General features: G+C 36.7%; 1 protein-coding gene across 14 annotated transcripts in view; it reads left to right on the top strand.

Annotated features, from left to right (window-relative positions):
* BBX (BBX high mobility group box domain containing) overlaps nt 1–24,298 on the top strand; it is a 379,187-nt gene that overhangs the window by 261,472 nt on the left and 93,417 nt on the right. For all 14 annotated transcript variants that reach the window (XM_043994822.1, XM_043994815.1, XM_043994823.1 and 11 more), the window contains one exon: nt 23,843–23,923. In XM_043994822.1, the coding sequence (XP_043850757.1) occupies nt 23,843–23,923 (81 nt within the window). The remainder of the gene's footprint in view (nt 1–23,842; nt 23,924–24,298) is intronic.

Here is a 24,298-nt window from a genome sequence, read left to right on the forward strand (position 1 = left end):
GCAATTCTTGAATACTGTGCTGGAAGTTTGTCTTGGCCATTGCTTGGCTTATATTCACTCTACTTTGCTCCCACCTGCTGGCCAATTATAGTATTGTCATCTAATAGTATCTGCTGATCTCCATTTGGGATCTTTTCTGCTCTCTGCTGCCACCTGCTGGTTTTTTAGCTGAATTTCGACTGCTACGGCTCTTCCTCACAGAGAAGGGTCATAGTCTCTTTCTGTGAATTAGACATACAGTTATACCACGTCAACCAGCACAAACCAACAGAAGCACTCAAATTTAGATTAAATATGTATTTTGAATTACTTATCTTCTGCCTTAGGTGCTGTTCATTTCAGGAGTGTATGAAAGTTTCTTTTAATTCCCATCATGCTCCTGAGTTCATGCAGATCACCTTGTAAGCTTTGTTTATTCAACAGAATTGTTGATCTTACATGACTGCAGGACTAGGAGCAAACCTCCTTTATTATTCAACTTGTACCCTAGCCATAGAGATGTTGCAATGCCACTGCCACTGTAATAGAGAGGCTTATAGGCAAAGGGTAAGAAATGCCACCTGATCATTATTGTATTAAACTGTATAATACTTTGTAGGGTAGAATGACTACTGAATATTAAAAAGATTTTGAAGATTGCTGTATTTCCTAGATCTAGTCAAAAACTCTCGTGGGCTTTAAAGAAATATGCTACTGATACCCATGAGATCAATGTGAAATACGTGACCATAAAATAGTCAAAAACCTTTGGGTTTTGATTTTATTTCAACCTCCCCCCCCCCCCGTTTTGTACCTACCACAGTAGAAGAGTGAATGTCTTAGTCGAATTTAGTTATGTCAGGTTTCTGTCATTCTTTGTTGTTATTCAGTTGTTTCAGGTCATATCTGTCTCTTCATGACACCATTTGGGTTTGTTTGGGGGAGGAGTTGTGGGGTTTTTGTTTTTGTTTTTGTTTGTTTTTTTTGCAAAGATGCTGGAGTGGTTTGCCATTTCCTTTTCCAGCTCATTTTACACCCAAGGAAACTGAGGCAAACAGGGTTAAGTGACTTTCACAGGGTCACACAGATAGTGTCTGAGGCCAAATTTGAACTCAGATAGATGAGTCTTCTGACTTTGGGGCTGGCCTTCTATCCATTGTGCCACCTTGCTGTCCTTGTTAAAGGCTCAGAGAACCAAAATTCCCAAATCAAGTCAGTATATTAGATTAATTATCAAATACATGTGAAAGTTTTCCCTAGTGGTTAGAACACTGAACTGGACTAAAGGAGATCAGGTTCCTTTCCTTCATTCAGCAGATTTAGCACAACTTACGAGGGATTTCATTATTATTCTCTTATCCCCCAACTTGTAAGATGGAGCTAATAATAATAATACCTGTCTACCACCTAACTCCCAGGACTATTGTATAGATTAATTAGATAAAGTCTGTGAAGCATTTTTAACTCCAGAGAAAGGCATTCTTGTAAGCACACAGTATTATTATTATCACCATAAATTATTCTGGGCATTTTGGAACTGTACCTGGGAGCTGAAATTGTATCAGCTAATACTCCCATAGGTGGTAGTGTGCTTTACCTGCAGCTGTAGGCACTAAAAAAATATGGGCTCTTAAACTCATAGATCTAGAGCTTGAGGGATCGTTGAGACCATCTAGCCCAGCCTTGTCCTTTGAAAATATCTAATAAATTATTTTTACAGTTCACTGCCATTGCCATCAAATGCCCAGTAATTACTAAGGGAGGAGCTAGAATATTGATGCCAACAGGAAACCATAAGTGCAAAATAAAACTTGAGCAGGTTTGAGGAGTTACCGCAGTTATTAATGGTCTGCAAATTAATTTTGTATGGAAACTGAAAACCCAAAGGAACTAGTTCCCTTAGGATTATGTCTTGTGTGTATATTTGTATATGGATATTGACAAATCTTTAACGTGATTTCTCTAGTTTCAAGGGAGTTTCCTTGACCTTGTACCTGTAAAGGAAAAATAAAGCACGTTTTGAGGCCCTTCCTAGTTGAAAATGCAAAAATTATAAGCACCTTTGCGTTTCTTATAACGTTGCAATATGAGCTCTTTCTCAACTTTTGTGGGGGTTTGGGGGGAGAAAGTAGGATGGATCTATGATTTCAAGTAAAGGATTCCTGGTGAGGAAACTCTCTCCACCAATAGAGTTCCATGAAGTTGCCTGGGGATACTAAGTTTTCCAATTTTACGAGTTCTCTGTCTAGAATCGCATATTATCCCTGTTCCTAACCAATTAAAAAAAAAAAAAACCAACACTTTCTCCATAAGCCCTCCCTGGAGAATGCTAGACCATTTTACTATGTATGGCAAGATAGGTAAAAGCTATGGTATGGATCTAATGGATGGTCTCTGTTGCCCAGTGCCCATTGCTCAAATTATCTGATAAACCAGTGTTATACAAATGATGTAAAAGAATCACCCAGTGAATAGAAAAAAAGATAGATGGAAGGAAAGAAAATAAGTATTTATTAATCGCTTGCTTTGTGTCAGGTACTATGCTAAGCACTTTACAAATATTATCTTAATTGATCTTCACAACAACCTTAGTAGGTAGGTACTTTTATTAACTCCATTTTTCTTTTTCTAAAAAAATTTATTTCTTAATTTATGGAGTAAAGAATTTCTATAACATAGTACAATTTAAAAAATGATCGCACATGAAACCGCAAATGTACTGTGCACTACTTGCTATTATTTTTCAAAGATACAACAAAATTATGCTATAAATTTCTTTTTTTTTCTTCCCTCCTCCCTCTCCCTAGAGGGTACTAAGGCATACAGAGGTTAAATGACTTGCCTAGAGTAACACAGCTAGCTGGTAAGTGTCTGAGGCTGGATTTGAACTCAAGTCTTACTGAAGCCAGAGCTCTATCTATTGTCCCATATAGCTGCCTCTAGACGCACAACTGTTGGTACTAATGAAACATGGCAGTCAATTTATATTACTGATACAACACATTTGTATAGCATTTAAAAACTTTATACAGTCCTTTTCTTGCAATCACCTTATGATGTATGAATCTTTCCCCAAAAAAGTCCTTGATCATCACATAAATACTCTTCACACTGCCCATCATGGGCTTAGGTACTTAGGAAACACTAAAAAGGGACTGGTATAGGGGGCAGTTAGGTAGCGCAGTGGATAAAGCACTGGCCTTGGATTCAGTAGGACCTGAGTTCAAATCCAGCCTCGGACACTTGACACTTGCTAGCTGTGTGACCTTGGTCAAGTCACTTGACCCTTATTGCCCTACCCCCTCCCCCCCCAAAAAAAAAGAAAGAAGAGGGGGGAAAAAAGGACCAGTATCTCCCACTTTTTGCTGTTGTGGTATACTGGAAAATATATCAGAAAAAGGGAATTGCAAAAATGAAAGTAATTTCATTTCTTCTGTATGACTTAGCGTGCACCTATCTTTTTTTGTGACCAGATAGGAGTCACATGTTGTTGAGTCGGATGGCGTAACCTCAACTACCCATTATCAAATGAAATAATATTTGTAAAGTACAGAGCCTGGAACATATCAGGCGCTTCATAAATGCTCATTCCCTTTTTCTTCCCCCAAAATGACTTAATTGGAGTCCCAACTGACAAACAAAGAGATGAATGATCTGCAAAGGGAAATGTGATATTTAAGGATTATTGAATGAACAGATCATTGAAATTTGAGAGGATGAAAAGTGGGATTTGTCAGCATTTATTGACAGTGAATGAGGGAGGCAGCTAGGTGGCTCAGTGGATAAAGCACCAGCCCTGGATTCAGGAAGACCTGAGTTCAAATGCAGACTTAGACACTGACTAGCTGTGTGACCCTGGGCAAGTCACTTAACCCTCACTGCCCTGCCCAAAGGGGAAAAAAAAAAAAGGTTGACAATGAATGGTAGTAGTTTCATTTTAAACATTGTTTTAAATCTAAAATGTGTAGATTTAGAAAAACTCATGGATGCTTTCTTATTCATCAACCTAGTTTCTAAAATCTATGATGGCACTAGAGACAACTTGATTTTCACATATATTAGACCTTTTAATATAGTTTTTTGTATGATTATATCAAGCTTGACTTCCAGTCTGAGGCAAAGTTTTATTTCAATTGAAAAAAACCCCAACATGTTCTCACATTATTTCTACTAATTATAAATCTTAGTGGAGAATCTTTTTTTTAAAAAAAACATCCTACTATGGCATAAACACAAATATTGACAAAGAGTGAGTACAGATGACCCTTCCCCACCCCGCCTTGGCGATTGCTAAACTCTGCAATGAGATGGAAATTCTCTGACCTCTGTACAATTAGTTATGTACTGCAAATCCAGCCACAGAATGTCTGGGAATCCCTGTTTGCTTACACCTGTCAGCAGAAGCTCATATTCAAGAGCCCCTTTCAAAATCTCAGGTGACAAGTTGATCATGCTCTAATTGAGACCCTGGCTTGTATAGTTCAGCACAGTTGCTGAGCATGAATGTCTCTTTTTACTACAAATATTGTAGGAGTAGTAGATTTTTGACTACTACAAGGTAGACATCAAGATAGTTAAATAAGGCACTTGCCACTGTGGACATAGTACTTTGTTGAATAGATAAAGATGGACCAAATGGTATTTATGCTAAATTCAGTTTAATTGGCCCGACCAATACCTTGTTAACAGCAGACTACAATCAAACAGTGATTATAGATGGTTCCCTTATTTAATTTAAAAAGTTTGGTTTTTTTATCCTGGCCTCCATTCATATTGATATGTACAGATGTTTCAGAATATGCCTTAACATAGCTGTATTGCCATTGCTTAAATTATTTTCCTTTTTTTTAATCTTGGTTTTCTTTTCTATAAAATAAAGGGTTGAAATTAGGTGATTCTTAAGGTACTTAAAAGGTTTTATGTATATCTCCCTTCTCACCAAACCACCTTTCTTTAATGAGCTGCACTGGGCTTTTTTCTGCTTTTTAAATGTATTGTTTCATCTCCCTTTTGACAAGATCTTATGAGAAAGATAGAATAGCATTGTTAAGGAAACTGAGGCACAGAGAAATTTAAGTGATTTTTGTCTTAGAGCAGGTCTTGGTCTGGGGACAGTGGAAATAGTTTAAAAAATACTTTGGTAGCTGCAGTTCAACATGTTGTTGTTTTTTTCCCTGCATTAAAAAAATAATTTAAAAGCAGTATTCTAATAAGGAAATCCACAGGTTTCACCAAACTGCCAAGGGGGTTCCAGGATACCAAAAAAAAAAGTTTAAAATCTCTGGTCTAAGGTCATGTTGCTAGCATATAGCAGAATTGTCAGTAGTGTCATGTCCCATACCTCTCAGCAGTGTTCTTTCTGGAGGACCACACTAAATAACACTAAAACAATAGGAACCAGAAATGTTGGCACACACTTATAATCCCTGGTTAGTAGGGAGGTTGAGACTGATGAATTTCTTGAGCTTGAGATTTCTGAGCTGGGGCTAAACATGATCAGGTATCCTCAGTAAAATTCAGCACTCACCAATATGGGTGAGACCCTAAGAGCAAGGGGCCAGCAGACTGATTAAGGTGGGGTGAACTGTGCCAGGTTGGAAATAGAACAGGTTAGTCTTCTGTGTGGAGAACCAGCCACTCAGTCTGTCTGTCTCTATCTCTCTGTGGGACTCTGTGTCTTTGTCTGTCTCCATCAGTCTCTGTCTCTCCATGTATGTGTGTATATACACACATGCATATACACACACACACACACAAACACACACAGAGACATATATTTAACAATGGGAAAAGTCACATATAATAATTTAATAAAATTCTTGGCCTCCAGCACATCTGTCATGTTCAGTAAAGTCAGGGCATGTTGCCAACTGTAGGATTTCCTATTTTTATTTTTAAAAATAGGAACTCTCAACTGCATTGGGGTATGAGGCTTAGGTTCCCCAGGGTAGACAAATACCACTCTCATTTGTAGCAAGAGCACAACTGTCAGATAGCCAAGTGAAACACTCTAACAGGCTGGTCTCATTTGAATTTAATTTAGATTTAATTAATGTGGCTTCAGCATTAGTCATTCAAAAAATTTTTTGGAAGGTTTAACTCGGATGTAAAATGCTTCCCTCTAATTCACCTGTGTTAATTCTCAAATCTGTTTCAAAAAGCTTCATTTAACATCCATTGACTGAATGTAAATTAAATACTCGCTAGGGCCCTCTAATATAAAAACGATACCTGGCAAAACCTGTGAATGGTGGAAGGAAAGGGAAGGGCTGGGTGGGTTAATCTAGATGAGGAGAAACAAATCATGTCCATATTCATCCTTGTTCCTTGTTCCACTTTTTTGGGCTACCTTTTTATCCCATCACTTGGAGAGTTCTGGTGCTACCTTTATATTTCATGGAATGATGGTGTGTGATAGGAGTACAGGTAATTGTGGGTTTTTTAATTGCTTAGAAACAGATCTCTAGGGGCCCTATATTGACTTAGAAAACCTCAAATCAACATTATGCTGTATTTTAAAATATATTTAAATTATATATTCATCATAATACCAAATTAATTTATTGATGATTAAATTAATTTATTAAATTGTGTATATTTGAATTCTAAACAGTTCCTAATTACATTTTAATGTGGTTCCTTCCTCACTAGCTAGTTTTGCAGGCTGTGCTTGTGACCTGCCAACTGAATTTTGGACTTCTGGACTAGGTGATGATTTAGGCCCCATCCAATTCAGTTCAAATGTTGTGATTCTAGGAATTGTACTGTAGTAACTTCTCACAGATTGGTACCATTAACAGAAGTTATATAGCAAAACAATAGAGGCCATCTCCTACATGATGCCTTTTTTGATTCTCCATGGGTTCTAAACTCACTCTCCATCTCCCCCCCCCCCCCCCGAATTAGCACACTCTCCTTGAAATCATTTGGTTTAGACTGTAGAAAGAGCATTGGTTCTGATGACCCAGGTTCACATCTTTCCCTGATGCTTACATATATGACCTTGAGCATGTCACTTAACATCTTTGGATCTGTTTCTTCATCTGTGAAATGAAGATGTTCTGTTAGATGACCTTTTTACAGCTCAAGATGTATTCTTCTATGAGCCTGTGCTTTATCAAAGTGAATTTGCAGTCAGAGGACTTTGGTTCAAATCCCAGATGTAGGTTGAATCCCAGATTTGCCAATTGCTGCCTATGTGGTTTGGGGCAAGTCATTTATCTGGGTCTCAGTTTCCTCATTTGTAAAATAAGGAAACTGAATCCGATGATCATTGAGATCCATTTTGATTCTAAATCTATGATCCCATGATTGATTGTAGACTCTTTGAGAGCTGAGACTGTTTTTTTTTTCTTTTCTTAGTATTTTTGGTTCTGACCCTAGACAAGTCACTTAACCCTGTGTGAGAAAATAATTATTAATAATCGCTTGCTAGGGGAGACTCAGAGATCAGTTTTAGTCCTCTCTCTCCCTCACCCCCAGAAAGTTCAGCTGCCTGGGATGAGCCCAATGGAACAAAGTAAATGAAGATTGATTTTTTTTTTTTGTTTAGAAACACACCTAAAGGCTGGAATTTGCCCTTTTGTAAACTCTATAGACTGCGCTCAAGTCACGTCAATCACTAGAACTGAATGATGCTATAACCAGCTGGCTTAGATCAATGTGTAGTGACCTGCCTCTATCAAAAGAGGATAAAAGCCTTGACCAAGAGAAGCTTCCTCTCTCTTGGCTTCCTGGATCTGCTCCTTTGGCTCGTAATGCGGTCACTTGCTGCATGCTCTTCCTCTTAGGCCTTGAGACCACATTCTGTCTCTCTGAGAGACAAAATGGGTTGGGGGCTTTTCTCCTGCCTGTGCTAACTGCCACTCAGCCAATTCTTCTCTTGCATATATGATTTTAATTAATAATAAATGCTTACTACCAAAAACAGGTGCAATAGCCATTAATATATAAATAGCAGTAATTTTTTTAAAAACACATCTTTTTGCCTCAGTTTCCTCATCTGTAAAAGGAGCTGGAGAAGGAAATGACAAACCACTCCAGTCTTTGCCAAGAAAACCCCATATGGGGGTTGGATGTGACTGAAATAACTAAACAATACCAAATGTCTGGTTCCTAATAAAACATCTGATGCACTGCTTGATTTTTGAAATGTAGGTACTTAATAGTTGTTAATATGATGTTGGTTTATTTGGGCCACCTTATTATGCCTGTTTTTTGCTTTATAAATTGCCAGTCTCAAGGATATGAGTTACTTTTTTGCCATTCCTCATTTTCAGAGTCTGTTGTCCTAGTTTATTAGGAATTATGGCAAACGAGAATGGACAAGTGGCAGGAGTTTGAATCCTAACTGTTCAAAGAAATAATTCCTTTAAAAACCCCTTTAGTCTTTTGTGACATCTTTCTCAGGCATATAGCAACACCTAGTGGCTCTATTGAGTTACTACTTCAAAGACTTTATAGAAAATAGAGCATTCCACCCCCCCCCCTTTTTTTTTTCTTGACTTTTACTTATTTGGTATTTTTCTTTCACTCTTTCTATTGAGAAGCATTTTTGATGGAAATCCTTTTCTTTTTTATAGTGAAAAAATGTTTTCTGAGATCAGAATATTGAACTTCAGACTATACTAATTATTATTGGGAAGGGAAATAGTATAGCTTTCTTGTAAAAGTTACTTCTGGGTACAAACATAAAGAAAAGAAAATGATTAAAATACTTTAAATGCATTACATAGCAGCAGTGACAAGTGTGATGAAGCGTTTTTGTTTTAGTAGCTTTCCAGAAAAAAGTAAATCTTGTGTAGACGCAGGAAGGTCAGTGGATTAAGATTCTGCTAAACCTCAGTTGGTAGAGCATCATTCAAAGATAAAGGTCCTTTTGGGAAAATATCCTGGTCCTATGGCTTTCTCTAGATTGGCATGTTAAATCCAGGAAGTCTTGTATAATGGAATTTGAAATAGTCAAAAAAGAGCACCCCAGATGAAGTTAATTATGATCCAGTAATGAGGAACTTTAAATGGCTACTCATCTTAAAAATTTACAGATAAATTTGTTGTTGTGTGAGAGAAACATGAACATGTGTAAATATCATTATGGGGAAATGAACTCATCTACCTAAGTGATTTTTTAGATGATTGAATGTTTTATTCCTTTAAGTGAACAATTTTTAAAAAAAGCTATTTTGGAAGGAAATCTCTCCAGAATATATTGGATTTTACCTACATATTTCACCAGATGATGATGAACACAATCTAACGTTTTCTTGATGAATCAGCATAATCATGCAACATATCAAATATAATGCTATAATACCATAATTCTCCCTTGTTACTGAACTTCCTTGGTCTTTTTGTCCCTACAGTAAAGGGCCTCAGACTTTATATGCTCATGTGTTTTGAGCTCTCTGGGGTTTTTTCCCCCCAGTACTTTTTCCTCTTATTTTATCTGCTTCCATTCTCAAAGCTTTCTCTATACCTGCCTGTAATTGTTCCCTAAACTGCTTTTCTAATTTGCTGCATCTTATCTGCTCAAAACAGGAAACAAGATAACAAGCTTTAGAATCCTGGTATTAGAATATTACCTCAGAGATATTACAGATTTCGTTCTAGACCACCACAGGAAAGAGAAGACCACAATAAATCGAATCACACAAATTGTTTGGTTTCTCAGTGCATATAAAAGTTATGTTCACACTATACTATAGTCTATTAAGTGTGCACTAGTATTATGTTTACAAAAAACAAATTACATACCTTAACTTAAAATACTTAATTGCTTAAAAAATGCTAACCATTATCTGAGCCTTCAGTAAGTCATAATCTTTTTGTAGGTGAAAGGTTTTGCCATGATGTTGATGGCTACTGACTGATCAGGGTGGTGGTTGCTGAAGTTTGGGGTGGCTATGGTAATTTCTTAAAATAAGATAACAGTCAAGTTGGTTGCTTCAGTTGACTCTTCCTTTTACAAAGGATTTCTCTGTAGCATGCTGTTTGATAGCATTTTAACCACAGTAGAACTGATTTAAAAATTGGAGTCAGTCTTCTCAAACCCTGCCACTGCTTTATCAACTAAGTTTATGCAATATTCTCCAATACTATTGTGTCTCAGGGAACAGAGAGGCCCAAGGAGAGGGAGAGAGACAGGGAGTGGCCAGTTGGTGGAGCACTTAGAACACATACACCTTTATCCATCAAGTTTGCTCTTTTATATGGGGGCATTTTGTAGTGCCCCAAAACAATTTCAGTGGTAATATCAAAGATCACAGCTCACCATAATGGATATAATAATAATGAAAAAGCTTGTAATATTGTGAGAATTACAAAAATGTGACATAGAGAAACCAAGGAAGTATGTGCTATTGGGAAAATGGCGCTGATAGACTTGCTTAATGCAGGGTTGCCACAAATTTTTAATTTGTAAAAGAACAAAAACAAAAAACGCAAACTCTTCAAAGCACAATAAAACAAGATATGCCTATACAGAATGGGAAGGGATTGTGGAGATTATTCTAGTCCATACCCGTCATTATATAGATGAGCAAACTCAGGCTCCAAGAAGCTTGGCCAGATCTCGTTCATATGCAAACTGCTCCCCTCATCACTATGCCACAGGAGAATTAGGTGTACAGTTCTAAGCGAAAGCCAGAAGGTTTCTATGAAGAGCTAAGTCCTTGGATTCTGTAGCATATTTTGATTTCCCAGAGGGCTTTTTTCTTTATTTCCTGACTCTTGCTATGTTTCAGAAACTTGTGTTACTTTCCCACCTGTGTCTCATTCACAATCTCTCTCTGCTTGTTGGTCAGTCTGTCTCCCCCTTTCCAGTGATTAGTTGAACTGATAGAATCTGTCCCAAGATTAGAATAGCCTGAATATTTGAGAAAAATATAAAGAATCCCAGGAGTTCAGATATATGTTATTCATTTAGATATCTCTCTTTCCATGGTTTTGTATAAGGTTTTTTTAAATAACATCCTTATACTATTTTAAAATGTTAAAACCTTAAACTTAGGTTATAGATATGATTGAAATAGTCCACAAATACCATTTAAAATAAATTGAATATTCTCATTTTATATGAACTTTGATTTTGCTACTCATAAGAATGGTTAGCTCCATGATGGACATTTTTTGTTTGTCAAAAGAACTGAAATAAGAAATATTTATGTGTGTGTGTATGTATACACACACATATACATGCATTCACACACATACATGTATACACACACATACACACACACACACACACACACACATATATATACTGTAACGTAATTGTCCTTTTTGAATTTTCCTTTTTGTTGTCGTTCAGTCATTTTCAGTCATGTCTGAATCCTTGTGACCCCGTTTGGGTTTTTCTTGGCAAAGATATTTGAATGTTTTTCCATTGCCTTCTTTAGTTCATTTGACAGATGAGGAAACTGAGGCAAACAGGGTTAAGTGACTTGCCCAAGGATAGGAAGTGTCTGAGGCCTGAGTTGAATTTAGGAAGATGAGTCTTCCTGTCTCCAGACCCTCCACTCTGTCTACTGCACTTAGTTGCCCATTATTATCCTAACTTTAAATAATTTGCTTTAACATGCTGTTTTCATTCAGTCACTGTTATTCCTTCAGTTTAAGTTATTAAAGCTTAAAATTGTGAAAAGAGTTTTGTGAAAAACCTAGTATTTTGTCATTTGGCCTAAAACTTACTAAGAGAGAGACAGACAGAGACACAGAGAGAGAGAGAGAGAGAGAGAGAGAGAGAGAGAGAGAGAGAGAGAGCATGCATGTGTATTTTTAAAGGCATTTGGCAACCAAACATTTTTGACTTCTTTCCAGGACTAGGAAGCGTTGATTTTTATTTCTAAATTACTTTGAATGGGAGTCAGTTTTGCCCAAGAGTACCTTCAGACGTAGGAATTCCCTGTCCTTTGCCAACTACCAGTTTCAGGATATGTGTGGTTCCTTGTTTAACTAAGCATCTTTGTTTAAAGGCCAGCAGGCTCATACTTTGGTGCTGATTGGCCTCAGATACTTTGGAAGCAGCTGAGCATGTTTTATGGAAACATTTGCTTGTCAGCTCCATGGCAGTCAAGGGACAGTAGTAAGGAAGTCAAGCCTAGGCCAGCCAAACTACAAGTGGAAAATTAATTAAAGCTCCCGAGACTAATCAATGGAAATGATCACTAGAAACAGGTGGTCAGTGTTCTTTTTAAATTAATGGGCGGCTATTATAGTTGTGAATGCTAGCTACAGTTTGGCAACCTGGCTTCATGTGGTGATCGAATTTTGTCTTTAAAACATCCCACAAAGAAATTTAATCAGAAATGGTGGGTGAGGGGTCTTTTGGGGGGGTGGGGTGGAAGCTAGATTAGGTGAATTCATTAGTGTGGTATAGTTGGTTTGAATTTGGGAGCACTAACCAGGATTATTGCTTACTACTCTTAACTCCAGACATTGCAATTGATAACGTTGTATCATTACTGACAATTTTTAAAGATTTGTGCTTTCATCAGTGTCCTGTTTCATCCTTTGATGTATATCATAACCCCTTTTGCATCTTATACTTGTATTAATTGTTGTGGCACCAAAAAAAAAAACAACGCCTCTTGGACAACCTGCTGGCAAATGGTAGCTGAGTTTAACTAGGCTGAAAACAGTGTCTGTTGCCAGGCCATATTTGGCACCTTTGCAGATTGGGTGGGACCTGCCAGAACTTGCATTCTGTTATAGTCTTTAAGAACCTCAGGTCACCTCTCTGGCATAATGAGACATCAAGAGTAGGACAGCAGTGAAGGAGAAGGCATCATAGTGCAGCTTAAAAAATAAAAATCATTGGTCTTCCTGTGACTGACGTTAATAATAATGAAGATAAAAGAGAAATTTAAAGTGTTTGCTCAAATCTATAAATATCAAATATCAACAATAGGCTTGTAGTATAAACAAGTAGAAACTTTTTAAAAAGTAAATTTTTTTAGACTTTTTAAAAAAATGTTTGGGGGGCAGCTAGGTGGCACAGTAGATAAAGCACTGGCCCTGGATTCAGGAGGACCTGAGTTCAAACCTGGCCTGAGACACTTGACACTTAATAGCTGTGTGACCCCAATTGCCTCAACAACAACAACCAAAAAAAAAAAAAGGGAAAAAAAAAAGAGAGAAAAATAAAAGAATTTTGAGGATTGGCACATTCCACCAGAAAGCGTTTATTTACATTTTAGTGACTGTAAATATCAGGAAAAACAGCGTGAAAGAAGAAGCAGACTTTTGGATACTTTAGTGGAAGAGAAATTGTCATTGGTGTGAGAGAAAATTAGAGAAAATGATCAAACTAGCTGACAACTTAAAAAGTTTTCCTTAGGTAAATACTATAGTATGATTCATTGTGCTAATTATAGCATTACTTAGTGCTTGAGTAGTCCTTTTTAAAAACTTCAAACTACTTAACTGCTTATTTATTTTACAACCCCCTAATCAGTAGGGTGTTAGAATCATACTTCCCTAAAGGCAAGAATTTTTTTTTTTTTGGTTGTTTTGGTGAGGCAATGAGAATTAAGTGACTTGCCTGGGGTCACACAGCTAGTAAATGTCAAATGTCTGAGGCAAGATCTGAACTCAGGTCTTCCTGAATCCAGGTGCTTTTATCCACTGTGCCATCTAGCTGCCCCAGCAAGAATATCTTTGATCACCTGTCCTTTCTCTTCATTTCCAAACTCACTTGATTTCCACACCCTTTATGTTTCTTTATTGCTTGCCCTCTGTCCTTTAGGTATTCTTAGGTACTTGGGAAATCTGGTGTTCCAGAATCTTGTCAGAAGTCACCATTATTTTGGTTTACAGAGGTGAGATACTGCAAGTTGAGAACTAGTGAACAAGAAAATTACAAACGCCTTAAATCTGAACTTTAAAGTAAAATCATTTGTTCAGTAACTTAATGCAGTCACTCAGAATAATGCTTTAGGAAAGTAATTCGGAGATTTTAACATTCCTAGGAGAAACAGTGTTTTCAAAAGTATGAGGATAATATAACAAAGATAAGAACAATCATATTTGGTATTATTACTTTTTGCCCAGCTTTCACTTTATGTGTGTAACTAAAACTAGGTATACTGCTAAATTATTACGTATGACTTTGGGGCAAATTTTTTGACCATAAGATTTGATATAATTTGGTTTTATATCACCTACATTTCCCAATGTATCTCTGTCCCAGTTCTTTTACAAGCAATCCACTGTAACAAAGAATAAAAAAAAAGAAGGAAAACCTAGCCAACACATCTTAAAAGTTTGACATCCATAGTGTAGCACATCCATAGTCCCCTATCTATGTAAATAAGGGAGGGAGGTGCCTCTTCATCTCTTTTATTTGTGATCCACCTTGGTCATTATAATTTCACAGCATTCAGTTTAAATTCTTTTGTTACTGTTTATATTTATATTGTTGTAGTCATATTGTTTTCCAGTTTAATTCTCTTTACATTAACCCAAATAATGCTTCCCCTACTTCTCTGTATTCATCATAATTATTTATTATAGTACAATAATATTCTATTCCATTAATATCCCACAGTTTATATCGCCATTCCATAATCAAAAGGCTTGTTTTCAGTTCTTCGCTACTGTAAAAAGAGCTACTATATTGATGTATATTGAATTTTTTTATTTTTATAATTGACCACCTTGGGGCATATGCTTAGTAGTGGAACCTTTGGGTTAAAGGGTATAGACATTTTCATCAAAAAATTATTCCAAATTGCTTTCTAAAATCATCAGATCTTTTCACAGAGCCATAAACAATTCATTAATGTGCACATTTTCCCACAACCCCTGCAACATTTACTTTTCCCTTCTCTTCCATCTTTTATCATCATCAATTTGTTGGGTGTCAGGAAAAGGCTTGGATTTGTTTTAATTTGTTTCTCTTAGTAGTGATTTAGAAAATTCTTTTATAGGGCTGTTAATAGTTTGCAATTCTTTTGTTACCTGTGTTCATATATTTTAGCTACTATCTTTTGGGGACATGGATTTCGTTCATTTCGTGTGAGTTTTTGGTATCTTAGCTACCAGAATCCTAATAGGGATATTTGATATAAAGATTTTTCCCCCAGTCAACATCTTACTTTCTTTTCCTACTTATATTTTGTTGGTGCAAAGCATCTTAATTTCATGTAATCTAATCTATTTTATCTTTGTAATCTCTTCTACTTCTTATTTGGCTTAAGGATTCACTCTATGGCCATAGCTATGAAAGTTGTCTGATATGGTTCTCTTCTAAATTTTAAAATAGTACCACCTTTAACATACAGGTCACATATCCATTTTGACCTTGGTATGTGATGTAATATGTTGATCTCAACCTAATTTCTGACAAATGGTTTTCCAATTTCCCGATATTTTTTTTGATCAAATAGTTTTCAGGTTGACCTTATTCTTAAGGTAAATTTTAATCCAGAGGAATGTTGTTGTCCACGGCAAATTGACCAGTTTGGGATCAGAAATATCATAGGAGATAGACTTGGTTCCTTGTGGGATACATTTGCCTTTTCCCCTTAGTGAACATTTAGCATGTAATAAGTAATTTCTTAAGTCATAAGAATTCAAATACATGGTCTATAAAATATTACAAGAACACGAATATAATCTTTGACGTCATCCTCACAGTTTAGGAATATCATCCCCGACTATCCTAGTTTCTCATATAATATAATATTGAGTCGCCCATAAATTTATATGTGCCATCCTAAATTTGTTTATTCCCTTGGGATAATAAGTTATATAAATTACCCATTATATATAGTAATACTTCCTTTAATTAGTCATACACACACACACACACACACACACACACACTCACACACTCACACACACAGGGTCACCAAATTTGGTGACCACATCCATATTATTTGTTTTTTTTCATGATTTTTATAGATGTCAAGTACATCTTTTTTATGCCTTCATTCTTCCACAATGTTCTTTGTCTTTCTTTGGTTGCTGGCCCATCCCCATGTATCATTCTATTTGCATTTCTTTATCTTTTGGTGCAGTAGATAGAGCACTGAGCCTAAAGTTGGAGAGATATGAGTTCAAATCCAGCCTCAGTTATTAGCTATGTGACCTTAGGGAAGTCACTTAAACCCCACCTGCCTCAATTTCCTCAACTATAAAATAGGCATAACAGTAATACTTACCTCCCAGAGCTGTTGTGAAGCTTAAATTAAATAATATGTGTAAAATGCTTAGTACTGTCCCTGGCATGTAATCATTGCTATATAAATAGTAGTTAATGTTGTTAATATGGTGGTGGTTTTTCTCATTATTTTTGATATCTTATTATTATCATCATCACCACTTTTCAAACATTCTTTTTTTTAAGGTATGGCAGCTAGAACCACATATAATGTTATATTATAGAATTTTTGTTTTGTTTTGTTTTACAGTCCGTTCTTAAACCACCTTTCTGCTCCCCTTTCCACCCCCTCCCCACAGCTGCTTGATGATACTCAGCATGCTGTTGGTCATTTTTTTCAACAGTTTAGCAAACTACCTAGAATAACATTTAGATTCTTTCATGGGGTCAGAGCTGAGAACTTAACAGCCCATCATCTACTAAGAAGAATTTAGATGCTTTCCCCCTAAATGCATTATCTTTCATTAGTCCACTTTGAAGCTCTCTTGTTGTTCTTCTTACTCAGACGGTCTTTTTGAGATATACCTGTAGTTTATTCTGGTTGTTTGAATATTTCACTTCCTGGAAGAATTTAACGCCATCTCTAAATCTGGAGGTTCAGTATCAACAACATTTTCTAAATACTTCAGAAAAATATTCAATATGATTGGTTCCAACTCTGAACCTTAGAGGACTCCAGTGTTTACTTTTCTGTATCTGCAGAAAGGTTGCTTATACCTGCCATTTTCTTACTGTCTCTAAAACGTGTCCCTATTCACGAATTCCACGTTTACCCTCAATTTCAGTGCAACAATTTAAAAAATGAACCCTTTGGTTTGGAACCTTGTCAAAGACTCTTTGAAGGGATTAAATAAATTATATATACTGGTCCTCCTTTGTTCACACTCTTATTTACTCCTCAAAGCATTCTAGTAAGTCAGTCAGGCATAAACACCCTTCATCGAAACCACATTACTTTCTCCCTAGTTTTTTTTCTCCAAAGGTTATGTTTGCCTAAGTATTTAGTGATCTTACCCACCATTATGCCTTTCCAGGCATGAAGTGCAACTTTTCATTGACAGAGGTGCCCTTCTATATGGATTGGGATTCACATTGTCAGTCAACCAGTCTTCTGCCTCATTAGCTGTTTATAATGACAGGTTACACGTTTTGGCTAACAGTTTTATAATTTCACCCTTGAGTTCCTTCAGAGCTCTTGGTTGGATGTCATCCAGTCTTAATGATTTATTTACATCTACCTTGTCAATTAGGACTGACTATTTTGAGCATTTATTACTGCTTATTCTAATAACTCTGATCTGTATACTGCAAAAAAACCAATTTGGAAATGAGAAAGGTCTCCTGAGGTTCAGTGTTGGGATCAGTCTTATTGAGTATTTTTCTAAATTAATTAGAAATGGAAGGCATTTTATGGTGTCTTCCTCAGAAATCTACAAATTCAGCATTTTCGTCCATCCCTCTGCCATTTCTTTTCCAGAACACATATTTTGCACTTTGATCACCAAGCCATCCTATCGAATGTTAGCTTTCTATCGTTGGCATTGTTTGCCTAACTTTTTTTTTTTTTTTTTGGCAGGGCAGTGGGGCTTAAGTGACTTGCCCAAGGTCACACAGCTATTAAGTGTCAAGTGTCTGAGGCTGGATTTGAACTCAGGAACTCCTGAATCCAGGGCCGGTGCTTTATCCACTGTGCCACCTAGCCGCCCCCTAACTTTTTAATTATTGGCTTTGGGGTCCATTGCAATGTTTTGCTCAAATTCTTGTGTTTATCAAGGGTAATGTTACTTATTATGATGTATTTCACATAGTAAATAGCACCGTTATCAGTGTCATTTTTAAATACCAAAGACAGTTGTCGAGCAATTGCCTGAAGTATTCTTCCAGTCTTTAGACACAAAGTGCTTGCTATAGAGAAGATTCGATGAGTATTTGCCTTCTGAATTCCACTTCTTGGATTTGTTTTTATTTTACTTGTCACCAGTTCCTTTATATTAATAGATGACCTAAAATGGTCTTACCATGAAGACTGAATCACTATTTTTTAATTTTTAAGAGAAAAAAAGTATAATGTTCTTTTTTCTTTTTTTAACTTTATTTTCCCCCAATTACATGCAAAAACAATTTTTAACATCCATTTTTAAAACTATTGAGCTCCAAATTCTCTCCCCCCACCAATAATTGGATAGAGGTTATACATGTATAGTCATGCATAGCATTTCCATATTAGTCATGATGTTAAAAAAACAACTTAAGAAAACTAAAAAAAAATATGCTTCAATCTATATTCAGACACCATCAGTTCTTTCTCTGGGGATAGATAGCATTTCTCATAAGTCCTTCAGAATTGTCTCAGATCATTGTATTGCTGAGAATAGCTAAGTCATTCACAGCTGATCATCCCACAACATTGCTGTTACTTTACATGTCACATGTATTACAGTACATGTCACTTTTCATCAGCTCATGTAAGTTAAAGGTCCATTTTCTTTATAGTATTTGTAGTGAGAATATTATAAATAAGGTGCTTTTACTATTAGGAACACTGGATATCAGTTATTTCTTTGATGGATATAAGATCTAATATTTGGACATCCCTGTCATTTCTTACCTCAAGACAGCTCTTCTCCAGACAAAAACATCCCAAGTTTCTTCAAGTGAAGTAGGGTCACACCTTCTGCAGGACATAAGCAACAGATCTTTTAGGGGAGGGCAGCCAGGATGCTAAAGAACTATGAGTCCACTTAAGTATCCATCAGAGGAACTCAGGATGCATATTCTAGAGAAGAGAAGACTCAGAGGGGATGTGAGCTCTTTTCAAGAATCGAAGGACTGTCATGTGGAAAAATGTTAGACTTGGACTCTGATGTCAGAGGGTAAGACCAGAAGCAGGAAGTGAGGATTGCAAAGAGGAATATTTAGTCTTAATGTCAGGGCTAAAACATTTCCTAACATTTAGAATTATCTGTAAGTGGAATGGATTGCCTTAAGAAATGGTGGGTTCCTCCTCCCTTGGTGTCTTCAAACAGTGATTTCTTCATCCTCTATGATTCTTACCCATGTCTTCCTATAAGTAATGTATAATTTTAATTAAAATGCTTGACCTTATTTCTTCTGGATGAATTCTGTTATTATTTTTTCTATTTCTATAAAGTGATTCTTCGGTAGGTTTATTGACATGGTAAGTAAATTAATTTAGGTAGCTTTATCACTTTTATTATATTGACTTAGACTTGACTAATCCTTAGAAGATGTCACTAACTTGCTAGGGGCCTCTTTTGGGGGTAGGGTCTTTTAACATTTCACAGATGCTGGAGTAGCATCTGGGCTGTTTACTTAATCTCTTACTCATACTATAGGACCAAACCACCTCCTTGTTCAGTTGTTCATTCTTTCATTCATTCATTCAGTCAGCATTTATCAAGTTCTTTTTATATGAAAGACCCTGGGCTAGGAAGTGGGTATACAAAGACAAAAATTAAAACAAAACCAAAATACACGAGTTCCTCCCTACACGGAGTTTACTAATGAATACAGTATTTGTATAAAGTAAATAAATACAAGGTAATTTGAGAAGGAAGAGAATACTCACACTGGGTAGATCCAGAAAGGACTCTAATAGAAGATGGAATCTCAGTTGAACCTAGAAGGTAACTAATGATTCTAAGAGATGGTAAAAAAAGAGAAAGTACCTGACACATGCAGGGCAGCCTATGCAAAATATCAGAAATGAGAGATAGATTAATAAGTCAAAGAAAAAACAAAGTGTGTCTCTTTGGCCATGTAAAGAAGAAGTAATGTGAATTAAGTCAGACTTTCCCTCTTTCATGCCTTTTTTTTTTTTTCCAGGGCAATGAGTGTTAAATGACTTGCCCAGGGTCACACAGCTAGTAAGTGTCAAGTGTCTGAGGCCGGATCTGAACTCAGGTCTTCTTGAATCCAGGGCCAGCGCTTTATCCACTGTGTTACCTAGCTGCCCCTCTTTCATGGCTTTTTGACAGTTCTTTCCCCAAACTCTCACTGTCCCAAAAGTTCATTCCCAGGACAGGGTGCTGAAGTTACTGTTAACATAAAAGTCTTCTAATACGCTAACTAATTCTCTTGGCTCATTATACTTGTTGTATAGCAAAGGCTCATTTCAGGACTGCAGTTTGTAACTGGTTCCCATCATGATAGTCAACTTAAAAGAGTATCGCAGCTTAAATTATAAAGGACTGCACATCTTGAACTAGATGCTCTGTAGACATCTTAAGCTCGGCATGTTCAAAATTGAACTCATCATCCTATGTAATGGACGTAGCGTTAAAGTACCAGGGATACAAATATATTTAAAAGTCAGTCTTTGCACTCAAGGATCTTAACATCTAATCAAAATTCCCCTGTTACTAGAGTATCACCATCCTTCAGGTCCCCCCAGGCTCACAACCTGGGTGTTATCCTTGACTCTTCCCTATCTCTTGCCTCTCCCATATCCAATTTGTGACTGTGCCTTGTTGATTTCACTTTTGCATCAAGTCTAGCACACAGCCCCTTCTTTTCTCTGATTCTGCACCCTGGTGAAGACCTCTCATCTCCTCATACTTGAACTATTACAATAGCCAGCTGGCTGCACTTCCTAACATAAGTCTATCTTGACTCCATTTTATTGTCCATTCAGCTGTCAGTGATTGTCCTAAAGCCCAGGTCCAACAACTTACTCAGTCAACTCTAGTGGTTCTCTATCATCTCCTAGTTCAAATACAAAATCCTCTGTTTGGCATTCAAAGCCCTGGAGAATCTAGGCCTCTCACTCTTCTCAGGCTTCTTACACCTTGCACACATGACAACCTCCCCTCCCCCCAGTGCTACTCTTTGATCCACTGACAGTGGTCTCTTTGTTCTTCTATGAACAAGATACTCTATTTCTTAGCTCTTGGAATTTCCATCAACTGAACCGGGAAAGCTCTTTTCATCTCTAACTGGATTTTTGGCTTCCTTCAAGTCTCATATAGAAGCCTACCTTCTACAAGAAGCCTTTCTCGGGGCAGCTAGGTAATGCAGTGGATAGAGCCCTGGCCCCGGATTCAGGAGGACCTGATTTCAAATGTGGCCTCAGACACTTGACACGTACTAGCTGTGTGACCCTGGGCAAGTCACTTAACCCCAATTGCCTACCTCCCCCCCCCCCAAGAAGCCTTTCCCAATCCCTCTTGATCCTAGCACTTTCCCCTCTGTTGATTATTTCCAATTTATCCTGTATCGTTTGTACGTAGTTCTTTGCATGTTGTCTTCCTTATTAGATTGTCAGTTCCTTGGGAACAAACAAGGACTGTCTTTTGTTTTTCTTTGCATCTTTAGCACTTAGCACTGTGCCTGGCACATAGTAAGTGTTTAATAAAAATGGGCTGATCAGTACAAGATTTATCTAACTCATCTTCCTCCAGAGTAAGTTTGTGGTCAGTTATCCCCACTTTATCCTGTAGAATTTTTTTTTCAAGAAATACAGATATTTTAGGTAGTACAAATGACAGTCCTAAAAAACACAAAACAAAACAAAGCAAAACTCCAGGGTTGTTTTTTTTTTCCCTTGGGGTGGGGGTGGGGGTCAACTTCTTGTTTTTAGTGATCTCTTTCCATCAATCAATCAACAAGAATTTACTAAGCCCAAACTGGGCTAACTACTAGAGATACAAAGGAAAGCAAAACAAACAGAAAAACCCCCAAACAACATTACCTACCCTCAAGGAACTTACATTCTAGTTGAGTAGAAAACATGTAAATAAATAAGTCTATACAAAATCCATATAACTGTGGTCAAAGGGCTATAAAGCCATGCATACTCTTCAACCTAGCAATACCACTACTAGGTTGGTACTCTAAAAGAGATTTTTAAAAAGTTGAATTAGAAATTGGGGTGATGCCCATCAATTGGGGAATGGCTGAACACTATTGTGCTGTAAGAAGTGATGAGCAGGGGGCAGCTAGGTGGAGCAGTGGATAAAGCACTGGTCCTGGATTCAGGAGTACCTGAGTTCAAATCCGGCCTCAGACACTTGACACTTACTAGCTGTGTGACCCTGGGCAAGTCACTTAACCCCCATTGCCCACCAAAAACAAAAACAAAAACAAAATTGAAAAAAAAAAAAAAGAAGTGATGAGCAGGATGATACTATCAGAAGGACTTACAAAAAATGTAGTCCATCTACAGAGAAAGAACTGATTATATCTGAATGCAGATTGAAGTATAATATTTTTGTTAGTTCCTCTTTCTAAAGTTTTTTGTCTGTTTTCTTTTACAACTTAAATAATGTGGAAATGTTTTGCATGACTGCACATGTATAACTTATATTTAATTGCTTGAGTTTTTAAGGACTGGTGGGGAGGGAGGGAGGAAGAGAATTTGGAACACAAAGTTTTAAAAATGGATGTGAAAATTTGTTTTTACAGGTAACTTGGGGAAAATTCTAAATAAATAAATATTTAAAATACACAAAATGCATATAGAGTTAATGGAAAATAATTTTAGAGGAGGAGTAGGGAATTAGGAGAAGTATTCTGCAAAATATGACATTTGAGATAAGTCATGAAAGAATCCAGGAATTCTAAGAAGCAGAGGTGAGGAGGAAAATCATTCCAAGATTGGGGTGAAAGAGAGCAGCCAATTTAGAGGCACAGAGAATGGAGAATGGAGTGTCATGGTCCAATAATACAATATGACTGAATTCTAGAGTGCATAGAGAGGGGAGTAAAGTGTTCCAAGACTGAAAATGGTAAGTTGTGAAGAGCTTTAAATGTTAAACAAAGGATTTATATTTGTTCCTAGAAGTGCTTGTGCTTTAGGAAAGTTATTCTGGGATTTGAATAGAGGATGGAATGGAATGGAAAATGACTTGAATCCAGGAGACCAATCAGAGGGCCATTATAATAAGTCAGGAGAAAGGTGATAGAAGACTGAATTTGTGTGATAGCTCTGTGAGTGTAGAGAAGGAAGAGTTATACCATAGATGATGTGTAGGTAGAAATAACAAGATTGTCAGCTGATTGGATGGATATATGGGGTAAGAGTAAGAAGTAAAAGATAACTGAAGTTGCAAACGTTGGAGGACAAGCAGGTAGGTAGTTGGTGCAGTGGGTTGAATGCTGGACCTGAAGTCAGAAAACCTTGAGTTCAAATCCCACTTTAGACTCTTGCTAGCTATGTGACCCTGCACAAATCACCTAACTTCTGTGCCTCAGGTTTCTCATCTGTAAAATGGATATAATAATAGCTCCTCCTTCTTAAGAGTTTTATAATAATAAAATAAAATAATATTTGCAAAACACTTTGCAACCCTAAAGAGCTGTATACCATGCTAACTGTAGTTGTTAATGGGACATCCAGTTAGAAATGTCCTATGTGGGGTGGGGAAGAAATGTTCTATAGGGAGCTGGTAGGTTTGTTTGTGTTCCCATTAACTGTAATAATGAAAGGCATCTTAGATCACCTTTTTTATTTGATATTTACATTGGACTGTCATCATCATCATCATCATCATCATCATCATCATCATCATAATAGCCAATCATATGAATGGAATCTTATTCTTCTTTTCACATCAATTATGGGTTTGTCTGTTAAAAAATGTAACTGGAAACAAATATTAGAAGCTTGGTCTCTGATATAATAATGATAATAATAATAAGAAACAACCTTATGCATAAACACTTTTTAAAATTTTCATTCAGATATCTTCAAACACATCACATCCAGAGGCTCCTGCTCCTGCCAAACAGTGTGAAGAGTCAGCCCTGTTTCAATTTGCAGAGGTACTGTAATTTTTCTTCAAGATTCAAGTTGGTGTATGTGAGTGTGTGTGTATGTTTTATGGACAAAGTCATGTAAATCTTTATGACCATGTAATCACTTTGGAAGCACCTAAGTAGTTGTGAAATTAATGAGTATAAAATAGTCACTTTGTCATTAAATCATATAATAGGGTTCTGTGGAGAAACAAAACAAAACACCTTTTAGTCTCAGGAAACCTTGAGATGGGAGATTAATAATGGGCAGTGAACTCTAGGTGTGGTATTCTAATATCTGTGATATATCACCCGTAACACTATTACCTGTCTGGAGTTTCTAGTTTCTGTTGGTGTAAATAGAAGTAATCAGCATTCAGGGGTTTTTCACTTTTTATAATA

The sequence above is a fragment of the Dromiciops gliroides genome, chromosome 3, assembly GCF_019393635.1.
Source record: "Dromiciops gliroides isolate mDroGli1 chromosome 3, mDroGli1.pri, whole genome shotgun sequence".
NCBI lineage: Eukaryota > Metazoa > Chordata > Mammalia > Microbiotheria > Microbiotheriidae > Dromiciops > Dromiciops gliroides.